Genomic DNA, 23987 nt, shown 5'->3' on the forward strand with positions numbered 1-23987 from the left:
AGAGATTTACACCAATAACTTTCTAAAGCAAATTCCTAGTTTCTATTTTCTTTCCTATCACCTGTAACTAGCCTGAAGAACAAATGTATGCATGCTTGTATCTAAATACATTTAAGATAATAATATTTATGTAACAAAATGGTATAACCTACAGAGTTTTCAAAACATAATCTTTGATGAATTTTCCATGCATTAAGTGTATATTGCTTCCATTTTCTCCCTTTAATAAGAGAAAATAGAATCTATAAAAAATATATATAGCATTGTAAAACATTTAGTAATAGTCATTTACCCAAGTAAAACACTTTTCCCAGTTGTGTATCTCTATGGTGGCAAGTGAGCGTGGATGATTTCTTTCTCCACTGAGACACTCTGTGGATGATGAAAAAGATGTTAGTGAAGTAAAAAAAAAAAAGTACTCATTTGAACCAGGAGAAATTTGTAAAAGTGGTCAGCATTTCACTTGACAGTTTATTAATACTAAGACCTGGACTGTGCATTCTTTTGAATTAACTGAGAGGCAGTATAGCATAGTGATTCAAATTGTGATCTGGAACCTGACTTTCTGGGTTCTAATTTCATCCTAGCTTCACTTTCCCTTGGTTTTCTCATCCACATAATTGGTTAGAAATAGCACTTACTTCATAGAATGGTTGCAAAATTATATGTAACATTCATAGGACAATATTACTTAAGTGCTATTATTATCACTATTAGATTATATTAAGATTCTGCTTGATAAAGTGGTTTATATTAAAAATGTAAAGCTATATATTTTTAATCCTAGACTTATTTATTTAATAATGTTGGCCTTCTTCAACATGTAATCCAGTCACCACAAAATTCACAAGTGAAGTGAGTGATGGAGGACAGAAAAATATTTCCATGGAAATCCCTATGAAAGAAAGCATCATTGAAAAATTAGAGAAACCTGTCTCCTTTTTCATGCTCTTTATTTTATTTGGGAGCTAAGAATTTAAGGATCTGTTTCTTCGTACATATTATAAAAGCTAAGAGCAATAAATGATGCACTGAAAAGATTTTCTGTTTTTAATGGCTGCTTTGGTCAGCAACCGCATCTACTCTTTCTTCTCTCCACCAGGTGGAAGTATAGCACTTTGTACCCTGTCTCTTCCTCAATTCTTTCTAGTCCCCTAGTCAGAGAGGTGAGGAAGGAAAAGATAAACACTGTATTCAAGAGTATGAAATGTTCCACCAGCTGGATTTTACAGCATCATATTTTAATAATTTACTTGAGGATAATGAAAGTAGACTGGATACGGTTCCTTTCCACAAATTCTTTAATTCAACTGAGCTAAAAGCAGACCCATTATAAGAAATATATAAAATCTTTCTAGTAGCTGGAAGAACCGCATTATGACTAAACTGAATTACCAAAATAATGTTCCAGTATTTTTAAGTGTATTTAAAATTAAATGACGGAAAGAAATTTTGGGATCTAAGTAAATCGGTTTTACGTAAGAGACTGTGAGCACGTTGTCCTTGATAACTTGATTAAGCTGAGTCATCTTATTTTCCAGGTGTAACATTGTGCTGCAAGTCAATCAATACAGTAATATAAGTCATTTCAACTGTAATGGAAAAGTACGAAAAATTAGCTAAGATTGGAGAAGGGTCTTATGGGGTTGTATTCAAATGCAGAAACAAAACCTCAGGACAAGTGGTAGCTATTAAAAAATTTGTGGAATCTGAAGATGATCCTGTTATTAAGAAAATAGCACTAAGGGAAATACGTATGTTGAAGGTACGTTAACTTTCTCTGTATATCTATAACATCATGGTATTGGATGAAATGTGTATGCCAAAATTACAATTCAAATGGATTTTAAAGTGATATTTTTTTCTCATTGAACTTAAATTTCTTGGTATCAGCAACTATGGAAAATAAATTGATTATTACTTTGGACTTTGGCAGTTCTGATATTGAAGTCCTTACATTGTGGTTGGTAAATATTCAATGTCCTAAGTCCCTTCACCCCAGTGTTTACCCTCCCCCTCCCCCACCTTGGCCTTTCTCCACCTGCCCACCTCCCTTCTCCCCACAAACCAGCAGCTAAAAGAACACCTCCTGGCACAGGAGCCCACCAGGACTGTACCAGTGCCCCTGTAGGCATCAATATGGCATCTGTGCTTCACTCCACCAGGTCTTAGGCATATTGAGTATCTCCCCCAGCCATATAGATATTTTTCACAAAGATTTTGTTAGGTTTTTTTTTTTTTTTTAAGTAAGGTCTATGCCCAACGTAGGGCTTGAACTCCAGACCCAGAGATCAAATCACATGCTTTAAGACTGAGCCAGCCAGGCACCTCTAAAGTTGTTTTTACTCTGATAGGATTTGACATGTAAGATAAGTCTTCAACGTAAATATTTTCCAGTCCTAGAAATCTTATGGTGTTAGAAGCACAGAAGACCTTAGGGATGCCTCTCATCCATCATCCTTATTTTATCAGAGAGGAAACTGAGGTACAGGACAGCACTTCTCAAACATTAATGTGCTTTGGAATTCCCGAGGGGACTCTGCTAAAATGAAGATTTTGAGTCAAAGGTCCATGGCCAGCCTGAGATTCAGCATTTCAAGCAAACTCCCCGATGGCACAGTAGGTGCTGATTTATAGACCACACTTTGAGTAATAAAAGTGTGATTTCCTTACTTTTGACCTGTGCCATCTTTCTTTTAGGAAAATCCCAGAAACCAGTTTTTAGAGGAGGATAACAATTACCACATTATCCGTCCTTCCAAGTATTATTTGCAGCAGGTTTTCTCAAACTAATAATAGTTTAAAATATAATTTAATATATGCAGAATTTTCCCATCATAAAAACTGGTTCACTGATACCTCACAGCCGGCAGAGGGCGCGGGTTAGCCAGGCGGCTTTGTCGCAGAGCTAATAAGCTACAGGGTGTGTCTGAACCGGCCGTGGGTGGTTTTCTCATAAAAGTAAATGCTTTTTATCCAGCATCTGCAGCCGCCTCATGTCTGCAAGTAAGGTTAAGCTCAGGTAGTACCTCCTGGGTCACAATGCCCCAATTTAAGAATGGACTTTAAGGTCATAAGTAAGTCGGAGGGGCCCTGGGTGGCTCAGTGGTTGAGCTCTTCAGCTCAGGGTGTGATCCTGGGGTCCTGGGATCAAGTCCTGCATCAGGCTCCCCGCAGAAGCCTGCCTCTCTGCCTATGTCTCTGCCTCGCTCTGTGTGTCTCTTATGAATAAGTAAATAAAATCTTTTTTTTTTTTTAAAGTAGTAAGATTCCACCTCAGCTTGTCTGGCGATGATTCTTCTAATGTACCTCTTGCCAGCTATATGATGTGTTACACCCATGCATGCCCTGAACAGATTCCTTCCAAAATAAATGTATCTTACCTTCCTCACATCCTCCTAGTATTTAAATGTGATTTGATTTTTGTCCTCCGTATTACCTGTTTTATTTATACAAGTCACTGTTTTTCTGGGCTAAGTTAATTTTATTTGCAAAAGGGATATAAATTGCTGAGCTGCCCAAAGACAGATTTGACCAGGTTAGCATCTATAAATCCCTTACTTTCCTGGTAAAAACACTGTTTTCTTCCCTTCTGTGGTTTTTAGCATAGCACAAAGTGGCTGGCTTACCTGTATGACCTGTCCATCCATTCTTTGCCTTTCTGCTCTTTAGGCAATGGCAAATCGATTTTGTGCTCTGGACATATTTTTAATATGTGATGGAGTCATTTTTCCCAAACTATTGAGCACATAGTTGCAGAGTGATTTTTCCCCCCTCAAACCATGCTTACAGAAACTAAAGTAGAGGATGCTGTTTCTATTGGGCCTGTAAAATATTTATGCAGCTCCCACTATATGCAAAATATGGTGCTCCCTCTATATAGATATCTTTCTAAGTGGCGTAAGGTTTGAAAAGTGATGTATCTAATATACAGGGAAAACAATAGAGAAAATGAGTTATATGTAGATGGGAGTGACCAGATGTCCTGTTTATAGCTATTGTCCCAGAGTCCAGTCTGATTAGCACCTTCTTTCAAAAGCATCCTGGTTTGGGACACCTGGGTGGCTCAGTGGTTGAGCATCTGCCTTCCACTCAGGGCATGATCCTGGAGTCCCAGGATCGAGGCTTCTTGCATGGAGCCTGCTTCTCCCTCTGCCAGTGTCTCTGCCTTTTTCTCTCTGTGTCTCTCATGAGTAAATAAATGAAATCTTTGGAAAAAAAAAAAAGGCATCCTGGTTTGTGTGCTAAATTATGTGGCCACCCTAGATATAGGCAGAGTGACTGTATCTGCCTGTTTGCCTGGGACAGTCTTGTCTTATACTCTTTACCCTGATTGGATGATAAATTATACAGTTACTCTATGATGGGTTATCTTACCCATAATAGAATTTCTCCCCTGGTTTAAAACATTAAACAGAGGCTGCCTTGTGAAATGCTTTAGCTTGAGATAGAATTTAACACATAAAATATCTAAGCATAAGAGAAAGCAATAGAATCAAAGAACAGAGCTGAATAGATGATAAATTAAAAACACACTGTGGGAACTCCTACAATAGGTAGTTTAGCCGGATTTGGAAGTTGGGATCTAAAATCCAGACACCACTTAAATCCAGCTGACATTTGTTTTAAATCTCCGGCACTCTGCAAGCTAAATGGGGATTGATAATCTTTATAGCCTTTAATTCAATACTTCTACCTCCTCAATTTTTTATTCAGGTTCCTTTATGACTTGGATATTTAGAATTTTCACAAAATCCATAAAGTATTTATGGCATCGGTACCTTTATTTCATGTGTGTACTTCATTTGCTATCTCCAGAGATTCAAGCAGCTTAATTACCACCTGTTACAGGTACATTAGAAGAAGAAAAATGTCTTCTTTTTTCCCCAACCTTAAGTGTCTATGATTCTTACTAAGAGTAGTTTTCTCTTGTGAGTAACCATAATAAAATTATCCACAAGAAATGCAAAGAGAAAGATAAGCAAGGCCTTGCATTGTTTAAGTTGTAAGGGATCTGGGAGAAACTACCAAGAGAAACAAATCATTGAACTTTGTATTTCCTTTTGCAGCAATTAAAACACCCAAACCTTGTGAACCTCATTGAGGTTTTCAGAAGAAAAAGGAAAATGCATTTAGTATTTGAATACTGTGATCACACACTTTTAAATGAGCTGGAAAGAAATCCAAAAGGGTAAGTAATCTGGAAACTGAGACTCTATGACCACTCAGTTTCATTATATGTTGGGCTAACTGTGGCAGATTTTACATCTGAAACACACTCCTCTTTCTACCAAGATGCATCTGTTGACTACCTCTTTCCCATCTTAGGATGTGCTCAGAGGGACACAAATACTAACCTAGAGTAAAAATATTTAGGAATACAAATCGGCTGCAAATATAAATCACAATGCATCCCGATGCTATTATGTATGAGGTTATACCTTGGAGATATTGCAGATTTGGCTCCAGACCACTGCAATAAAGCAAAGATTGCAATAAAGTGAGTCAAATGAATTTGTTGGTTTCCGAGTGTGTTTAAAAAGTTATGTTTACACTATATTGTAGTCTATTAAGTGTGTGATAACATTATGTCTAAAAAACACTGTACATACTTTAACTTTAAAATATCATATTGCTTTTAAAAATGCTAACCATCATCAGAACTTTCAGCAAGTCATAATCACTAATTGCAGATCACCATAAAATATAATAATAAGGAAAGGTTTGAAATATTATAAGAATTACCAAACACAGACACAACGATGGCTATTGGAAAAATAGCGCCAATGAACTTGCTTCACAGGGGGTTTCCGTAAACTGTCAATTGGTAAAAAACACAATGTCTGTGGAGTGCAATAAAGCAAAGCACAATAAAACCGAGGGCAATAAAATGAGGAATGTCTGTATGAATTCAAGGAATGAACCATGGTTCAATATTAGGATTCAATATTAGAATTCATATAATTCACTAGTAGGTCAACGGACCAAAAAAATACGTGGGGTTGATAAAATTTGAAAAGGCAGTTGATAAATTCAACATCCTTTCCTAGTTATTGGGCGGGGGGGAACCTTAGCAAACTAGGATTAAAATACTTCCTTAGTGTACATGTGTGTGCACACACACACACCCCTCTTCAAATCAACAGCTAATTTTATACTAAAGGAACCACCATTAAAGTGAGAAACAAAGAAGTCAGTTGTCACCAGTATAATGTAACATTCCAAGAGCTCTAGCCAATGTATTGTAATAAGAAAAACAAATAGAATGTATAACTTTGGAGACAAGATTAATCATTTTTGTCTGGATGATAGTATTCTACAAACTCTAAGAGAATTGCCTAAGAGTCATTACAACCAGTGGAATTCAGTATAATGACTACAGCTCTCCAAATTCCACACACAAAAATTAACAGCTTTTGTACCAATCAGCACTTTAGAAAATCTAGTGGAGAAGCATCTCATTCAAATGTCAACAACAAAAAAGTTTAGAAGATAAAAAGAATTCTTCAGACTCTACGTAAAGACAACTACAAAACTTAGGTGAGGTACATAAATGATTTTATTTAAATTAACATATATTTCTGGGGCTCCCTGGGTGGCTCAGGGGTTTGGTGCCTGCCTTTGGCCCAGGGCATGATCCTGGAGTCCTGGGATCGAGTCCCATATTGGGCTCCCTGCATGGAGCCTGTGTCTCCCTCTGCCTGTGTTTCTGCCCGCCCCCTCTCTCTGTGTCTCTCATGAATAAATAAATAAAATCTTTTAAAACAATAAACAAATAAAAAAATAAGTTAACGTATATTTCTGGATGGAAATATTCATTATTACAAAGATACTGCTTCCTTTATTTATTTATTGCACAAAAATCTAATCAGAGTGCCAACGGGATTTTTTTAACTTGAAAATCAAGTTATCTAAATCAATATCTTTTTTTAAAAAAAGAAAGGGGACCTTAACTGCCAAATACTAAATCAGTTAGAGATTTCCTTTGACAAAAAGTACCATAAACAAAACTAAAAATTTATTTGCCAGGTGAAGAATTAATATAATTTCATTTGCAGATTTTATTAAATTAAATGTTTTAAAAGAGTAACACCCATTTCGAAAATCTATTCATCCAAAAAAACTTGAGTCAAATCCTACTATTGTTCCAGCTGGATACAGAGGATATAGCAGTAAACAGAACATACAAAAAAAGTTGCCTAACTTTTATGGAACTTACATCCAATTCCTACATGAAAAAGTAAATCATAAAGCAGAGGGGAAAATGACAAACACACCTTGGAGAACATGTTTATTCTCCCAATTAATTAGAAAAAAATCAAAAATTTAAAATAAGGTACCATTTCTTGCCTATCAAATCAGCAAAGAATTTTGAAAAACCAATATACCTAGCATTGTTAAAGTCAAGGAATGTGTCACTCTGATTCACAGCTGCTGAGAGTATATAATTGAAGGGAAATTTAGCAGTATGTATGAAAATCCTTTAAATGGTTTTCATCCTTTGATAAACATTCTATTTAGAGAAATTTATAATAAAATAATCAGTTGCAAAATTACACATAAGAATGTTCAACACAACAACATTTATAACAACAAAAAATTGGGACTTACTTAATTTTCTAATAGTAAAGATTTGGTTAACTGCACTTTGCTACATCCATATAATGGAACATGATGCATCCAGCCCATTAAAATGGAAGCTGTAAAATAGTCATGTTCTGGGGAAATATTCATGAAATGATACTGTGGGAAAAAATGAGATTAGAAAATAGAATGTCCATTGTAATTGAAATTTATTTTGAATTGTTCCAATATCCCAGTGAATGCACAAATTTTACTTTTAAAATAAAAATTATTTTAAAAAACAGTTTACATGATGAATTAATTCATCTTTATTATGAGCTAAATAGGTTTTGTATTGGCTTAGAGGACAGATTGTTTAACCATCCTACAAGTTAATTTATAAACTAACATATATTTTCATAAAGTTAGAAATGTAAACTTCATATATTGTTCAAAGCCCTAAAAACAGGGGCAGCCCGGGTGGCTCAGTGATTTTGCGCCACCTTCAGCCCAGGGCCTGATCCTGGAGACCCAGATCGAGACCCAGATCGAGTCCCACGTCGGGCTCCCTGCATGGAACCTGCTTCTCCCTCTACCTCTCTCTCTCTCTCATGAATAAATAAATAAAATCTTTTAAAAAAATTTTTAAAAAAGACAAAGACTGTCTTTTTTTTAAAAAAAAAAGGCCCTAAAAATAAACATACCATACATACAATACACATACCTGTTTAACTGAACTAAACATCTTTCTCTTTCCTCTATGCGCCATAAGCCTTCCTACTTGTGGGACTTAGCTGATGCTCTTCCTTTAACTTGGAATATTCTAACTTATTCCACTTTCCCTTTCTCTATCATCATCTTTGCAATGGGAAATCCTAGGGGCACCTGGCTGGCTTAGTTGGTAGAGCATGTGATTTTTGATATGGGGGTTGGGTGTAGATAATAAAATCTTTAAAAAATAAATAAAATGGGAAATCCTAGATATTCTCAACATCTCAGAAATTCCTCCACCTGGGTGGAATTCCTCCCTCCTTGGCATAGCCACAGAGTTTTATTTCTATCTCTGTTACGTCCTTGGTACCTACCTGCCTTATGTGTTTTTATGTGCATTCTCTCTTACTGGATTGTAAGTATTTTGAGTGCAGAATTCAAATCTAATTAAACTTAACAGCTTCCTCAGTGTGCACCATTCTTTTATTCATTCACTTCAGAAATAACTTATTGAGGACTTCTGCTGGTGCAGAGGATACAAAGATATAGTGGCTCAGTCCTGCCCTCAAGAAGCTTAAAATTGAATCGAGAGACATATACCCAGAATAGCAGTTACAAATGGCAATGTTGGGGATCCCTGGGTGGCGCAGCGGTTTGGCGCCTGCCTTTGGCCCAGGGCGCGATCCTGGAGACCCGGGATCAAATCCCGCGTCGGGCTCCCGGTGCATGGAGCCTGCTTCTCCCTCTGCCTGTGTCTCTGCCTCTCTCTCTCTCTATCATAAATAAAAATAAAAAATTAAAAAATTAAAAAAAAAAAAAACAAATGGCAATGTTGATTGGGTTAATGTTGGTACAACTGCAACATCTGCCAGTCCTGGGGAATCAGGGAAGTTTCTGCAGAGAAGGAAGTGTTTAGCCTTAGACTTTACAAAGGGAAGAGTTGGCCAGATGGACAGTCATGGGAGGAATGCACAGCAAGAAGGAGCAAAACATAGTCAAGTAATCTTTCATACAGTGTATTTAGCAACCACAAGGATCTCTCTCGCACTCTCTCTTTTTTAAGTTTTATTTATACCCAATTTATACCCAATGTGGGGCTCAAACTCATGACCCTGAGAGATCAGGAGTCTCACACTCTTCCGACTGAGCTACCCTCACAAGGATCTCTGAACTACCTACTTTCCACTCTTTTTAAGTTTTATAAGTGTATTTAGCAGGGCTAGTGCATACATGTGCTTTTGGTCCACCCTGAGACTTGGATCTACATAGGAGAACAGTGCAGAACCTGCCACTCTTTTTATGAAACGCAGGGTACTTCTGCATAATAATGATTAATTTAAAACATCCATCTATCTTCACTCCCTTCTTAAAACCTACTTAAGTAATAACAAAGAGAGTGTAAAACCAGTGAATAGAAACAGGTAAACAACCAGACTGCACACATACCAATCCTATTTGAGCCATTGTTTAATAGAGTAAATTCACAGTTTGGATAAATAACTGGTGTGCAGATATGAGGCAATCAACATAGTGGACAGGTAGGTAGGCTGAGCTGTGGGATGGTTAGATGATGACCAAGAGATCCAAGCACTAAATCGTGTCATTAAGAAGAGCTGATTTAACACTAAGATGGTGAAAATGTACTGCTTCCTCTGCCAGATAAAACCTTTGGTGTCTTCTGTTTGGATAGAAAAAAAAGCACTTGTTAGATCAATAGCTGCATGCTGAGTACTGGGTACTGAGACTGGGCTGGATTTGCTCAAGTAAAGAAACTACATGTATGTACAGCAGCTGAAACTGACATCACCTGATTAAACTTAAAATAATCTATTCCCATTCTCTAAGACCCTGCTGTGTTCTATAGTAAGTACAATGGGCAAGTTAATTGGTTATGTGAGAGAAATTGCGTCCCTGCCAGAGGAAGGATTTTCCTTCCCATTGCACTATGTTTAATGGAATAATCCTGCCTTCAAGAAGATTAAGATCTAATGAGGAATCAGAAATGCAAAGGAACAATTATAAGTGATTATAGTATTATAAAGCTAGTGGGTTTATAAAACTACAGCTGTCCATTCCACTTCTGGCTGACAGTAGCACATTATGTATATATGTAAGTCAGGCTTCTTCAGTTTCTTTTTTTTTTTTTAACTTTAGCTTTATTGATGTATAATTGACATATAAAAGGCTTGAATTTCTCTCTCACTTAACTGTTCATAGAAAAATTCCCATAAGACAGGGTGTGGTTTGGTAGAAAATTGACTGTGAATCATGAGTACCGAGAAATACATCAGTGAGGGTTGCACAAGCATCATGTCCCAGATAATGAAGTGTAGGGAGAGCCTTTCTTTGAAATGGCTTCCTGATTTCAGTGGGGATGATGAGATCCCTGGATGACAGTGGCCAAATAGTAGTTGTTCATTTTCAGAATTGTAACAGGCAACAGAGCCAAGGGTGATTGATCAAAATGGCCTAATTGACCATAGGGTCTCTCAAACCAAAATAAAAGGGCAGACTGCTAAGGTTCTGTTTGTTCTATAAAACTGGTGAGAGGCTTGACTTGAGTCACCACAATAACCAGTTCACAGAACCAGTACCTGGTGACTCAAGGGAAGATGGCTGTCCTTGAGGAATGGCCCTGCAGTAACATCACACATCTGTAATTAATTCTCCTCTTAGCCTGCCCTAAAGTAGTCTGTAGCCATTTACCAGGACAGTTGCATACTGGGAAAAGAGAAATACCCTATATTTCAGGAATTACTGGACAAGGCTCTGAGGTAAAACCAGTGACCAGTGACCTTGAAAGACACTGCAGTCAGTTTAGAGGGATGGAAAGCAGGAAGCATTAAGTCTGGTGATAAATGAAATCTTGACTCAAATCCATCTCACAGTTGTCCTAGTAGGTCCACAGATCCATCCTTGGGATTTTTTTCCCATTTCCTACCTGGATAGTTGAAATGAATACACTAGAAGAAGGGAGAGGGGGAGGTGGTGGGAAGCCAGCTGGCTTTGATCCAAGGAATGAAAACTATGGTGGTAGGAAGAGCCTGGTACAATTGGCTGGTATCCTTCTGCTTCTTTACCAAAATAGAAAACTGAAAGCCATACCATGCGTTTGGAGAAGAGCATAGATTGGCACTACCATTAAACACCTTGAGGAGGCACAGTTGAGAGGTAGATGAGCATGTTGCGTATGAAAAATCCTCTCCAACACTCTATCTCCTCAGATCTTTGGATCTCCTCCTCCTCATTTTACTAATGATTTCTGGCATTCAACTTCAATTGCCATAGGCAGCCATTTAGCCAGGTTTTAATCAACCAGTTTAGTAATCAGCTAGATTCATTCCTAGCTGTTCCAGGTAGTCTGTTGAAACTAGAATCTCTAGTAAGTGTGTCCATATTATAATAATCAGTCCAATATAAAATTATGATTCTTCCTCTCTGGTCCTACATCAATGAAATCCATTCTCATAGGCATTCCCCATTGGAAATTAGCAACATCTTATAGTTCTTTTGGCTGCATAAACCTCTTCCTCTGTTTGACTTTGTAATAGGCCCCATGGGACATCCTGAAATCTGACTTTAGATAAGGTTTGGAGACCTTGAGAAGTATTGGGGAGAGGAGCCTTGAGAAGAATGGTTATCCCCGTGCAACACAGCTACCTCAAGTGAGAACATTAGAGGGTTTCTGTCAAGGCAAAACGAGCCTCATCATACAAGTTTGGGGACCAGTTTGCATGAGACAGGATGTTTGGTGGGAAGTTGGGGTGCTCTTAGCTATATAAATACACCTGAGTGTCACATTTCAATTCTTGAAATATAGATAGCTCTTTCTCAGTTAATTGAGAAATTAATTAACCTCATGTAAGTTAAATCTATCTCATCACTTAACACCCTGCAGGATTATTCTCCTTGGTTTGATTTTTCAGTCATTTCATGTTATCCCTAAAGGTCCATGAAGTGAGTTCTACACACACACAATTAATAAAGGGATCTTTTAGGGCAAGCATTGAAACTCCTGGCTTCCTAAGTGGGTCTTGAACAAAGATATTAAAGCCCTAACCCTATCCTTCTTAAAAATTTCTCATGAAGTTAGAAAAAGCCAACCTGCTCCACTTTTATTATTTATGTTTCCCATGTTGTTCTGTCACATTCAGTCCGCCAAAGGCTTGCCTTGAATGGGCATTTTATTCCAAATGACCACAGATGATGATTTAACAATTGTTTTGTCTCTAGGTGCCCATCTACCACCTAGTCCAGTTGCCAGTGGTACTCAGGTTCTCCCGCCTTTAGACCCAATTAAATCAGATAGCCAGTCCCCAATTCCCAAGGCCTTGGTGTCCTGCCCACAAACGCTTCTGGTATCATCTTCTGAACCAGTCAGGATTCAACAACAGAATTCACTCCAGCTAGTTTAAATGAAAAGGATGTATTATGGGGTGCTGGTTTATAAAATGTCCAGAGTGCCTGTAAAACAAGGTTAGTGAAGTACCTATTAGATACCAGGTACCATTCTAGGTACCCGCAGGGCTACAACAGTGAATAAGACGAAGTCCTTGAATTGAAAGAAAACACAGGGAGGGGTTAGAGAATGCGTAGGGAGGGGAGGAGAACGAACAATAAACACAAGGATCTGGAGGTGTGAACAAGCCTGGCATGTTCAGGGAACCACAGAAACCAATGGGGCCAAAGTGGAGTATCTGTGGGCCTATGGGAGGAAATCAATGAGGAGGAGGTTACCGAAGTGGCAGTGTTACTCGGGTAGTGACAATGAAATCAGGTTTTCCTATGTGAAGTTGTATAACAAATTAAAGCAAAGATGATGAGTCCTGATGTCAGCATTCGGATTCGTCTCAGTGACCCAAGAGAGCAGTCCCTGAGCAATCCAGTCTGAATTTCCCAATCATGACACCCTTCTTCAACCTTGAGTAAGGACGTCTGGTTTTTGCTCTCAGGCCTTCACTATTCCTTGCAGTATTTGTTTCTGCACTTACCCAGGGTAAGGGAACACTGAGTGTCAGTTGACTTCTGAAGGTTTGATTTCACTTCAAAACACTTTGAAACATGCTGCCTTTGGCTGAATAATGTTGCAATCCTCTATCTTTCTGGAATGAGCACTGTGTGAATCTGTCTTCTCTTTGATAACTATCTTCTCTTTGTAAGATCAATGGTATTTGTTTGTAGCTGGTACTTTGAATATATGTTGTGGTGCCTATGATGGAACCTGCTTTCTCGAAATCTGAGCTGTTCTGTGTAGAGCAGAACCATGACACTTCCCATGAGATGCCACAAAACAAACATTCTTCTTCCACAGCAAGAACCCAGGACTTTCCTATGGCATTCGTTCATGCTGGATTCCATGTTATTAACACTAGAAACCTTGGTTCTACCAGCCTTTGAACACTTGCCCCTATCTCCAAATTCCAGGACTTGATCCCCCGGACCTGCAGTCCGTACATCCCGCCCAGCATTACATTTCTACATGAATTGGGCTGCATGTTTCTCTTAACAGTCCCTCACAAGGACTGAAATCCATTTCCCTTCTCTCTACCACCACCACTCTAATCAAATCACCAGATCTCACCTGCATCATTAAATTTGCCACCTAATCAACCTTCCTGTATCCACTCTGACCCTAGAAATCCATTCTCCATGTTATGCCACTTGCCACCTTGAGTCCTTTCAATGGCTTTCCCTTAGACTTAGAATAAAATTCAAACTACTTACCCAGATCTGTAAGGCCCTCTGTGCTTTGGCTCCTGCCAACCTCACCAACTTCTTCACTCATGTTTTGACCACCCTGGCTTCCTAACTGTTTCTCCTATACTCCCTGTTCTTTCTTACTGCTATTCTCTTGGAGTTCTTCTTGTCTTTGTACAGGGTCTCAGTCCTATCTCTGGTCTCACCTGATCCCAGACCCTCATTTCCTAAACCTATGGAGAGATAAAAACCCAGACTCTTAGAGGATAGTCATCATCATCGTCTTCTCCTTCCTCTCCTTCCTCTTCCTCCTCCTCTTCCTCTTCAGATTTTATTTATTAGAGAGCGCACAAGCAGAGAGAGCAGCAGGGAAAGGGAGAAGCAGATTCCCCCCTGGGGTTTGATCCCAGGAGTCTGGGATCATGACCTGAGCCGAAGGCAGATATGTAACCGTCTGAGCCACCCGGATGCCCAGGAATAGTCTTCTCAATAAACTCATGGGGCATTGTTCCATTTTTACACATGAGGAAAACTGCAGGCACAAGTAACTTGCCCAGAGTTATAAAACTTGGAAACAGCACAGCTGGGATTTGAACCTTGCCTCATAGTGTTCAAAATGGCTGTACTATTCTTTTTGTCTCTGAATTTTGACATAACCTGATCTTTCTCCCCTCTTTGCCTAGAACCAGGCTGGAGACGACATTGCTTGATTGTTTTTATAAGAGACAGGAAATAGAAATGGCCCTATATACTTGCAGTGGAAAGGGATTTAATACTGAGAACTAGGGGCTTTCAAAATTAGTAATATTTAATAATCAGAAGAACTGGAGTCAAAGGGCTCCCACCAGACCATGGATATCAAGAACGTGCCGCCATAATTGTGACCTGAAATCAGAAAACTGCCCTGCGAAAAATACCTCCATGTACTTGTTGCTGTTTCTCAGCATGTACTGCAGCTCCTCCTGGTGAGGTCTTCTAGCTAATGCCATGCCTATGTCATACATAGGCCATCCCACTCCTCTGTAAGACCAGCTACACCTACAGGATGAGTTTAGTTTTTAAAAACTGATCTAAACATATGATTTAAATTTCCAAATGTGATAAAACATTAAGGCCAAGTGATGGGGATATTTGGAATATTAGATATTCCAAACACATCTAATTTAAAATATTTTAATTAAAAAGTTCTTCAGGGACACCTGGGTGGCTCAGCAGTTGAGCGTCTGCCTTTGGCTCAGGGCATGATCCTGGTCCAGGAATTGAGTCCCACATCAGGCTCCCTGTGAAGAGCCTGCTTCTTCCTCTGTCTATGTCTCTGCTTCTCTCTTGTGTCTCTCAGGAATAAATAAATAAAATCTTTAAAAAAAAATCTTCAAAAGACATCTTGTGTTTCAGATTTTCAAACCTGTAAACAGCAGCCTCATCCCCATGAACAGGGTTGAAAAACAAACAACACATGGATATTGCAGCATATATGCAGAATCCGGTATATATATATCATCAAGTCTTCATGAATCAGTTTTTATTTTTTTTATTTTTTTACTTTATTTTATTTTTTAGCGTTAGGATCTTTTTTTTTTTAATTTTTATTTATTTATGATAGAGAGAGAGAGAGAGGCAGAGACACAGGCAGAGGGAGAAGCAGGCTCCATGCACCGGGAGCCCGATGTGGGATTCGATCCTGGGTCTCCAGGATCGCGCCCTGGGCCAAAGGCAGGCGCCAAACCGCTGAGCCACCCAGGGATCCCCTGAATCAGTTTTTAAATAAGTAAACAAATAGCCAAAAAAGACACAAAGGCCATGAGCAGAATGTACACAAAAGAAGAAACGTAATGTCCAATAAACATGTGAAAACAAAAGTCACCAATAGTGAAATGCAAAAGAAAACCAAAATGAGCTATCTTTTTATTTTAACCACAGTTTGGCAAACATGACATCGGCAAAACCGGATGTTGGCAAGACAATGAGGAAACAGGGACTTTAATGCACAGATGTTTGGTGGGCGTGTAAATGGGCATAAGCTTTTTTAGACAAGGTAGCTTGGCAGTCTGTAACTGAAGGCACATCATGGGACAGTGATGAATGGAAAGATACTAACAGAAAGTTAAAGGGAATGTAATGGCTATAATTTATAGAGATGGTTAGACAAAGTAGACTACTCCCAGGCAGAATGTAAGTTGCCCAGATCCCCAGTTCTGCAGGGGAAAATACCTTCCAGTACTTCCAGGATTCTGCAGGGACAAGAAGCACCCAGCCTCCCCTTCTCAGGGGACGTGTGTGCTCCCTGGCTGGCCCTGGCTGCGTACCTGCATGCTTACCAGGTATGAGAAACTGTTACACAACTACAGCACCTACTTGAATGTGTTTACCACCAAACTGCTGGAAGCCAGTCTTCAAGTATGCCTTCCTTCCTGCAAAACCAGGTTTCAGATTACCTGAAGGTCATTTCAGATTACCTGAAGGTCATACCTGCAGGATCAAAATGTAAAATGTGCCCTCCATTGGTTCTGGAAATCCCATTTCTGGAACTCACCCTAAAAAGATAATTGCACAACTGTAATAAGATGAATGATTATGGATATTCATTGAAATGTTTCTAGGAATAAAACTGAGTCAACCTAATTGCTCACCAGTGGGAACTAAGTAAGTAAATTATGACACATCCATATAATGAGACCACGAAATAGATGTAGACGCATTAGTGTTTATACCCCTATGCATAAAAGGTTTCTGAAAGAGGCGGGGGAGGTTGCAGAGATTGAAATGTTGGACTACCCAGGTATGGAAGACTTTTCTTCGTGGATATACTTTTATACTCTTTAAATTTTGAGCCATATGAATGCATTTATTTAAAATTAAAGGAGCACCTGTGGGGCTCAGTTGGTTAAGTGTCTGACTCTTGATTTTGGCTCAGGTCATGATCTCAGGGTCGTGAGATCAAGCCCCACGTTGGGCTCTGTGCTGGGCATGGAGCATGCTTAAGATTTTTTCTCTCCCTTTATTCCTTCCCCCCACACTCACTCACTCTTATTCTCTCTCTCTCTCTCTCTCTCTCAGAAAATTAAAGTTAAAAATGCAGAGAGACAGAGGGAGAGATACAGGTACCTGAAGAGACAGCCACTGTACGTTACAGCAATTAGTTTGGGGTAGCAAGTTTTGAGTCAGTACTTTCTATTCCTTTATGTTTCAATACAGTTTGATTTTTGTGATAAGCATATATCATTTCTACAGATCTAAAATTTTCAAATCGCAAGAGAAAATTATCTATAATGAAAACATAGTAAAGCAATTTTCATTAACACATTCAAATAAAATATCTCCAGCACACCCTTTGCACCGTGTTTGTTGGCCATGGCAAGCCCTACCCACTCCATTTCTGTTCCCAGCACCCACGCCTGACTCTATCTTAGGAGTTTTCATTTCCCTTTTCATTTTCTTTCCCCTAGAGTTGCTGATGGAGTGATCAAAAGTGTATTATGGCAAACACTTCAAGCTCTTAATTTCTGTCATAAACATAACGTAAGTAACATTTTCCAATATATTTGTTAATTTCTTCTTTTCTTCTAAATAGCTCAGGGATCGCTTTAAAGAGCTAAGGATGGAGGGAAAGGAAGACAGTCACAGAATATAGGGAATGCAATCTGTGGCCTTTTTTTTTTCTCCCCAATTTCCATGAGAACCAAATTAGTAAATCCTTATGAATTAAAAGCTTGTGTAAATTTAATGTTCCTTTTGCCATCCTATTGGAGATTCCTGTGATCATTTTTTTTTGTTTGTTTTAATTTATGATAGTCACACAGAGAGAGAGAGAGAGAGAGAGAGGCAGAGGGAGAAGCAGGCTCCATGCACCGGGAGCCCGACGTGGGATTCGATCCCGGATCTCCAGGATCGCGCCCTGGGCCAAAGGCAGGCGCTAAACCGCTGCGCCACCCAGGGATCCCTCCTGTGATCATTTTTAAAGTGGGTTAAATAAGTTTGCAGGATAGCAGTGGTGTAACTCCCCATGGCACTTGATTTGATTTTGGTCTTAATGTTTTCTGAGTCCTTTGTTCTCTAACAGGCCCCCTTCCTCTATCATTTTTTTTTTTTATTTTTATTGTTAGTTTTCTAGATCCATAGTTCTCAAACCTGAGGATGCATCATCTGCCATGAAGGTCTCATTAAGATAGAGTTTGCTGCCCCCGCCCCTTCAGAGTTTCTGATTCCAGAGGTCCAGGGTAGGGCCCCAAGAATTTGCATTTCTAACCTTTGCCCAGTTAATACTGAAGCTGCAGGTCCAAGAAATACACTTGGAATACTCCTGTGTTCCAGAGATCCTTGTGGCTGATTGCTTCCTGTGTCATTTAACTTGTTCTTTCCCAGTATTTCTAGTAAATTGGTATTGTGTCTAGAGACTTGATAATTTCAGGTTCAGTTTTTCAAACAAGAATATTTCATATGTAATGCTGTACATGTACATGTCTTGTTTAACATCACAAGGCATATGCCAGCTTGTTCCACTTTTGATAATCTTAAAATAGATTAGTGGACTCGAGCTATTAGTTTGATCCTCTCCATTATTAATTTCCTGGTCAGCCTTTTTACTTGATGGCTTTAGCATCCATTGTTGTTTATTGCCTATATCTAGTATTTCATTAGGGTTAAAAGATGGCGATTTTCAAAATCTATTATTTCATCTGCATTTATTAATTCGAATTATATGGAGAAGAACCAACCCTCAAGGACTCTGGCTACAGTACAATACAATAAGATAAAGATGTGATTATTCCTTTATTTGCTAACACAAACAGTGATAAGTTGGTATCTTAGCAACCTCCAAGAGTGAACAATGAAGATTTTAGGGGAATATAGGCATCATTACAAACTTATGGATCTTATATCACCGATGTGTTTCAATCCTTTGCAATTGTCATTCTCTCTAACATTCAAATTGTCCCATCTTGGACCAGTGGGAACTTCTTTAAGTTGTCTTCGAGAGACTTTTAATATAATGATAGTTTTTAAACAATAACTCTAGACCTTTTGAGTTGGTACCTAGACAGAGGCAGTGCCTGAGCAAGGATACAGACTACCATACGGTCAATGTTGATGCCAGTGGAATGTCTAACATAGTCTAGGATTGCTGGAAAAGAATGCAGAATCATGGAAATAAATTTCAATACTTAGGGGAAGCTTCCTTTAGTTTTAAGAAAGTCAATGAAGAGTTTGTTAGGATCAATCAAAAGCTTATATTTTAAATAAAGTATTTTGTTAGGATACATGGGCAACTCATTCAGTTTAGCGCCTGACTTTTTTTTTTTTAAGATTTTATTTATTTATTCATGAGAGACAGAGAGAGAGAGAGAAAGAGAGGGAGGCAGAGACACAGGCAGAGGGAGAAGCAGGCTCCATGCAGGGAGCCCAATGTGGGACTCAATCCCAGGACTCCAGGATCATGCCCTGGGCCGAAGGCAGGGGCTAAACCACTGAGCTACCCAGGGATCCCCTCAACGCCTGACTCTTGATATCAGCTCAGGTCTTGATCTCAGGGTTGTGAAGTCAAGCCCCACATTGGGCTCCATGCTGGCCATGGAGCCTACTTAAAAAAAATAAAAATAAAAAATATAGAGAAATACTGTTCACAAGATACATAAGTCTGGTTTTCATGATGCAAATGCTTTCAAATACTTACTAAAGATGATGCTGAATTAAAACCACATCTCTGTTGCTTTCCATCATGCTATCAGAAGTGTTAAAGTTTAAAAAAAAAAAAAAAAAGAAGTGTTAAAGTTTACCTAAGGTTCTTGTAGGAGTGTTATGGGTAGTTAAAATTATTTTTGAAAATTCTGTTTATCATAGTGTTTGTCCTTTATCTCTATTATCAGACACTTTCCTGTGTACTAGTTTATAAACTTGAATGCAATATCGAGGCTGATTTATCTTTGTATCTCTTCAACATCTGGCATGGTCTTCTTATATAAAAGGTGCTCACTCAATAAATATTTGTTGAATAACTAGATGAATGAATGAATCAATCAGCTTACCTACCTAATTGTGACTTATAATTTCCAGCAGACCAAACATTATTATAGCTCAGTGCAACTACCATCATTTCTCTGCTCAGAAATGTTCTGTATCTTAAGTTTTAAAACCTCCAATTGATAATCCATGACCTCTATTACAAATGGATAATTTCGTCGGGCTCCCTGCATGGCGCCTGTACCTTCCTCTGCCTGTGTCTCTGCCTCTCTCTCTCTCTCTCTCTCTCTTTCTCATGAATAAATAAATAAATCTTTAAAAAAAAAAAGATAATTTTTCAGACACACTTCCCTCCTCCAACATGGGAATTACTTCTGAACTCTGGTTATCTCATTTTCTTATGCTATGGTAAGCCTTTGTGTATCTTCTTATTTTATCTATTACTAAAATGCATGCAAAGGAAAAAATTTAGGTCATGTATAAACTGTTACAATACTACATCTAAAACCTTTACCCTCCCCCCCTTATTTTTAAAGGAACCCTCATGATACTCTCAAAGAACAGATAAGGCAATCTAACCCAATGGTGTTGCTGAAAATTCACAACTTTCAACCTATGGGAACCAGGACTACTTATTATCTCCAGAGTGGTGATCCGAACTAAGACAAGGAAGGTTAAAGTAGTAAGGAATTAAGACCTTATTACTCAAAGTGTAGTTAACAGAGACCACCTGGGAGCTCATTAGAAATGCAGGATCCTCAGGCCCACCCTAGATCTACTGAACCAGAATTTGCATTTTAATAAGATCTCTAGGAGATTCACGTGCACATTAAATTTTGAGAAGCACTGGACTTAAGAAAATACCTACTCATTTTGTTCTTTCTCACCCAATAATATTGCTAGAATGAGTTAACTAAAGTGACCCATTTAGTATCATTATGAACTCATGGATTTTTATATACTTGATATATTAGACAAAAAGAACTTTATCTCAAAATGCCAAAACTACAGTGACTTCAAAGATGTGTGTGTATTGGGCTGCAACATCCATCATCATCTTCTTCATATTTATGTTCTGGCTGTCAAGAAGGAGGTCCTTTTCCTCACTGCTGTATTAGTATCCATCTGTAAAGCTCAAAGAGGATGACCTCAGATAACAAGACTATTATTTAGGAACACCTGGCTGGCTCAGTTGGTAGAGCCAGGAACTCTTGATCTTGGGATCATGAGTTTGAGCGCCATTTTGAGTGTAAAGATTCCTTTAAAAATAAAACATTTAAAAAGAAAGAAAGAAAACTATTATTTGATCAGGTTGTATGAGAAGCAATTTGTGAAAGTTCTGGAGTTTCTTAAAGTTGAGAGTCGTGGATATCTTTTCTTGTTGGCTTGTGAGCCAGTTAAAATGAGATTATACATTAACCACAATAACCCAACATGAGCAATGTTTTCTAAAACTGTGTATGCAACCCAGGTTATTAAAAAGAACTGCTTCTGTCACGGTGACTTGCAGGTTTCTTGTTCTTTGGTGGAAAGTAAGCTGATTGCAAGAAGTACTACCGAGTTAGCACTGAGTGTGGCTTTGCAACCGAGAAAGTGAATATTCTGTGACTCACTCAGCGGCTTCCATTCTCCTTGCTTGACTTCTTACTGTTCCAGAGATTCTTACTCTTTTTCTTTATTCAGTATCCTATTCCTCATTATTTTGTTGCTTCTCTTACTGCACCTACACCCATATATTTTTTTTTTCTGTTTCTTTGGGAAACATCAATACTTCATTTGCCTTTGTATTTTTTGGTTGGAAAATAAATTACTAAAAATTTTGCATGGATTTGCATTAGATCCAAAAATCATATTTAAATAGGCCAAAAAACAAGTGTCAGTGTAAGTCCATCTGCTTGATAATGCCACACATAGTCCAAAAATTGTAGGATTTGATGCAAACTCTTTTGAGGGACACAATCTATTCCTAGTAAATCACCAACTATTGTGAAGAGAACTCAGTGTTAATCCAAGTTTCATAACTGTGTTGCTTAAAAGATAGGATCTCAAAACTATGTTGGTATATATTATAGCAATGTATCCTTAAAAAATTAATATCTAAGGCCTTAGGACATTAAAGAGGGCTAGAGTTTTCTTCTTTTGGTCATACAAATCGTGAGACAGTTGACAATAATTGAGACTAAGTAGGAACAAACTTCTACTACCACTGCCATTTTTGTGACCTCAAATGATTTTGGATTCAGCTTTTTCTCTTCCCAGATAGCTCCAATAGAAGCAAAGAAAAATTATTTCAGAATTGTCAATGTAGCAGGAATTTATAAAGGGACCAGTAGCATAGGAGAGGAATGAGGCAAAAGGAGCAAATTACTGTGACACTTCCTCCAGGGACCCTGTCAGTGGAGTCTTGCATTCACAAGATTGTGGCAGGAATGAAATGATTCATGTGCAAGTACTTTGAAAAGGACAGAGCTCAATATGAGGGCTGATCTGTAGAAGAACAACATCAATTTTGTTTGCTTGTTTGGGAGAAAGGACTGGAAAGATAAAGTTCTGAGGAATAGGGCCTGAGCTGTGTTCTCAGAGAGCCTCTGAGAACATGGAGCAGCCATTTCTAGAAGAAGGAAGAGGGAGGTTCACTCAGCCTTCATCCTCACCTCAGCCTGGTCCTCGCATGTCCAATGAGGAGCCCATGCTCCACTCAGGGTCATTTCAGTGATGCAGCAAACTGTCAGGTCTCTACCTAGAGAGAAATAGCAGGAGCCTCTGTGATGTGAGAATGCCTCATGGTGTCCTGCTCTCCTAGGAGGGAGCCCAGCAGACAGCACTGTGTGGTCATCTCTCAGGAGAGCTGCTAATCCCTCCAGGTTAGCTCCCTGCTGAGGGAGTGGAAGTGGTCCTCATCCCCTGATGCCAGAGAAGTAGGTGACCATAGCTCCCAACTTACCCAGGACCCTTGTGGTTTGTTCCTGTTGTCCTGGCATTGATTACTAACAGAGATCCTTTTACACATCCCAATTTGGTCAGTAAATAATATGGTCGCTCTAATTATAAGCCAAATTTTTTATATAAGCCAATTTTTAAGAAATGTTTTCTTTTTTTTTTTTTAAAGATTTTATTTATTTATTCATGAGAGACACGGGGAGAGAGAGAGAGACAGAGACAGAGACATAGGGACATAGGCAGAGGGAGAAGCAGGCTCCATGCAGGGAGCCTGATGTGGGACTCAATCCCAGGACTCTAGGATCATGCCCTGAGCCGAAGACAGACACTCAACCACTGAGCCACCCAGGGATCCCCCTAAGAAATGTTTTCTATCATTCACATGTATTTTCCAGTTTCCCAAATCTGCAATACTTAACTGAATTGTGATTTTTGGGCAACAGTTCTTACCAGAGGTAGATTGAGTCTAATCTCATCTAGGGTTTTACCTCTTACAGTTTAAGTAGAGCCCAGTAAAATGTGGAAGAAATAATTGTGTGGGGCAGCCCCAGTGGCACAGCAGTTTAGCGCCGCCTGCAGCCCGGGGTGTGATCCTGGAGACCTGGGATCGAGTCCCACGTCAGACTTCCTGCATGGAGCCTGCTTCTTCCTCTGCCTGTGTCTCTGACTCTCTCTCTCTCTCTCTCTCTCTCTCTGGATAAATAAATAAATATTTAAAAAGAGAAAAGAAAAAAGAAATAATTGTGTGGCATTGCCTTCTCAAAGAAAAAAAAAAAGTTTTCTTATCCAACAATTATAGTTTTATTTCTTCACCTCCATAGCAGCATTTTGATTTTTTTTTCCTTTTGGTGTGATAAGGTTTACAAGTGAAAACCTGCCAATTAAAGTTCTTTTAGAAAAATGAAGGAAAAGCATATTTGTTTTGATCTCATAAGCTGTGTTTATCATTTAAACTAATAATGTTTATTATGCTTTGTCACTTTGATGACGCTGAGAAATAATCAAATATTATCTTACAGTGTATTCACAGAGATGTAAAACCTGAAAATATTCTAATAACTAAGCAAGGGATAATCAAGATCTGTGACTTTGGGTTTGCACGAATTCTGAGTAAGTAG

General features: G+C 38.6%; 1 protein-coding gene and 1 long non-coding RNA gene across 15 annotated transcripts in view; one reads left to right on the top strand and one right to left on the bottom strand.

The window, feature by feature from the left end:
* CDKL4 (cyclin dependent kinase like 4) overlaps positions 1–23987 on the top strand; it is an 82189-nt gene that overhangs the window by 18438 nt on the left and 39764 nt on the right. For 11 of the 12 annotated variants that reach the window (XM_077843538.1, XM_077843533.1, XM_077843536.1 and 8 more), the window contains 4 exons: positions 1542–1765; positions 5070–5191; positions 17418–17490; positions 23889–23979. In XM_077843538.1, the coding sequence (XP_077699664.1) occupies positions 1598–1765; positions 5070–5191; positions 17418–17490; positions 23889–23979 (454 nt within the window). In that variant the 5' untranslated portion in view covers positions 1542–1597. Of the gene's footprint in view, positions 1–1541; positions 1766–4716; positions 4852–5069; positions 5192–17417; positions 17491–23888; positions 23980–23987 lie in introns of those variants that run through there. The other variant, XM_077843543.1, reaches the window with a different exon arrangement.
* Positions 19638–23987, bottom strand: part of LOC144280952 (uncharacterized) — a 65765-nt gene continuing 61415 nt past the window's right edge. For all 3 annotated transcript variants that reach the window (XR_013349401.1, XR_013349402.1, XR_013349400.1), the window contains 2 exons: positions 22584–22669; positions 19638–19690 (listed from right to left, as the gene is read on the bottom strand). This is a non-coding gene — a long non-coding RNA (uncharacterized LOC144280952). The remainder of the gene's footprint in view (positions 19691–22583; positions 22670–23987) is intronic.

The sequence above is a fragment of the Canis aureus genome, chromosome 12 (assembly GCF_053574225.1).
Source record: "Canis aureus isolate CA01 chromosome 12, VMU_Caureus_v.1.0, whole genome shotgun sequence".
Classification (NCBI taxonomy): domain Eukaryota; kingdom Metazoa; phylum Chordata; class Mammalia; order Carnivora; family Canidae; genus Canis; species Canis aureus.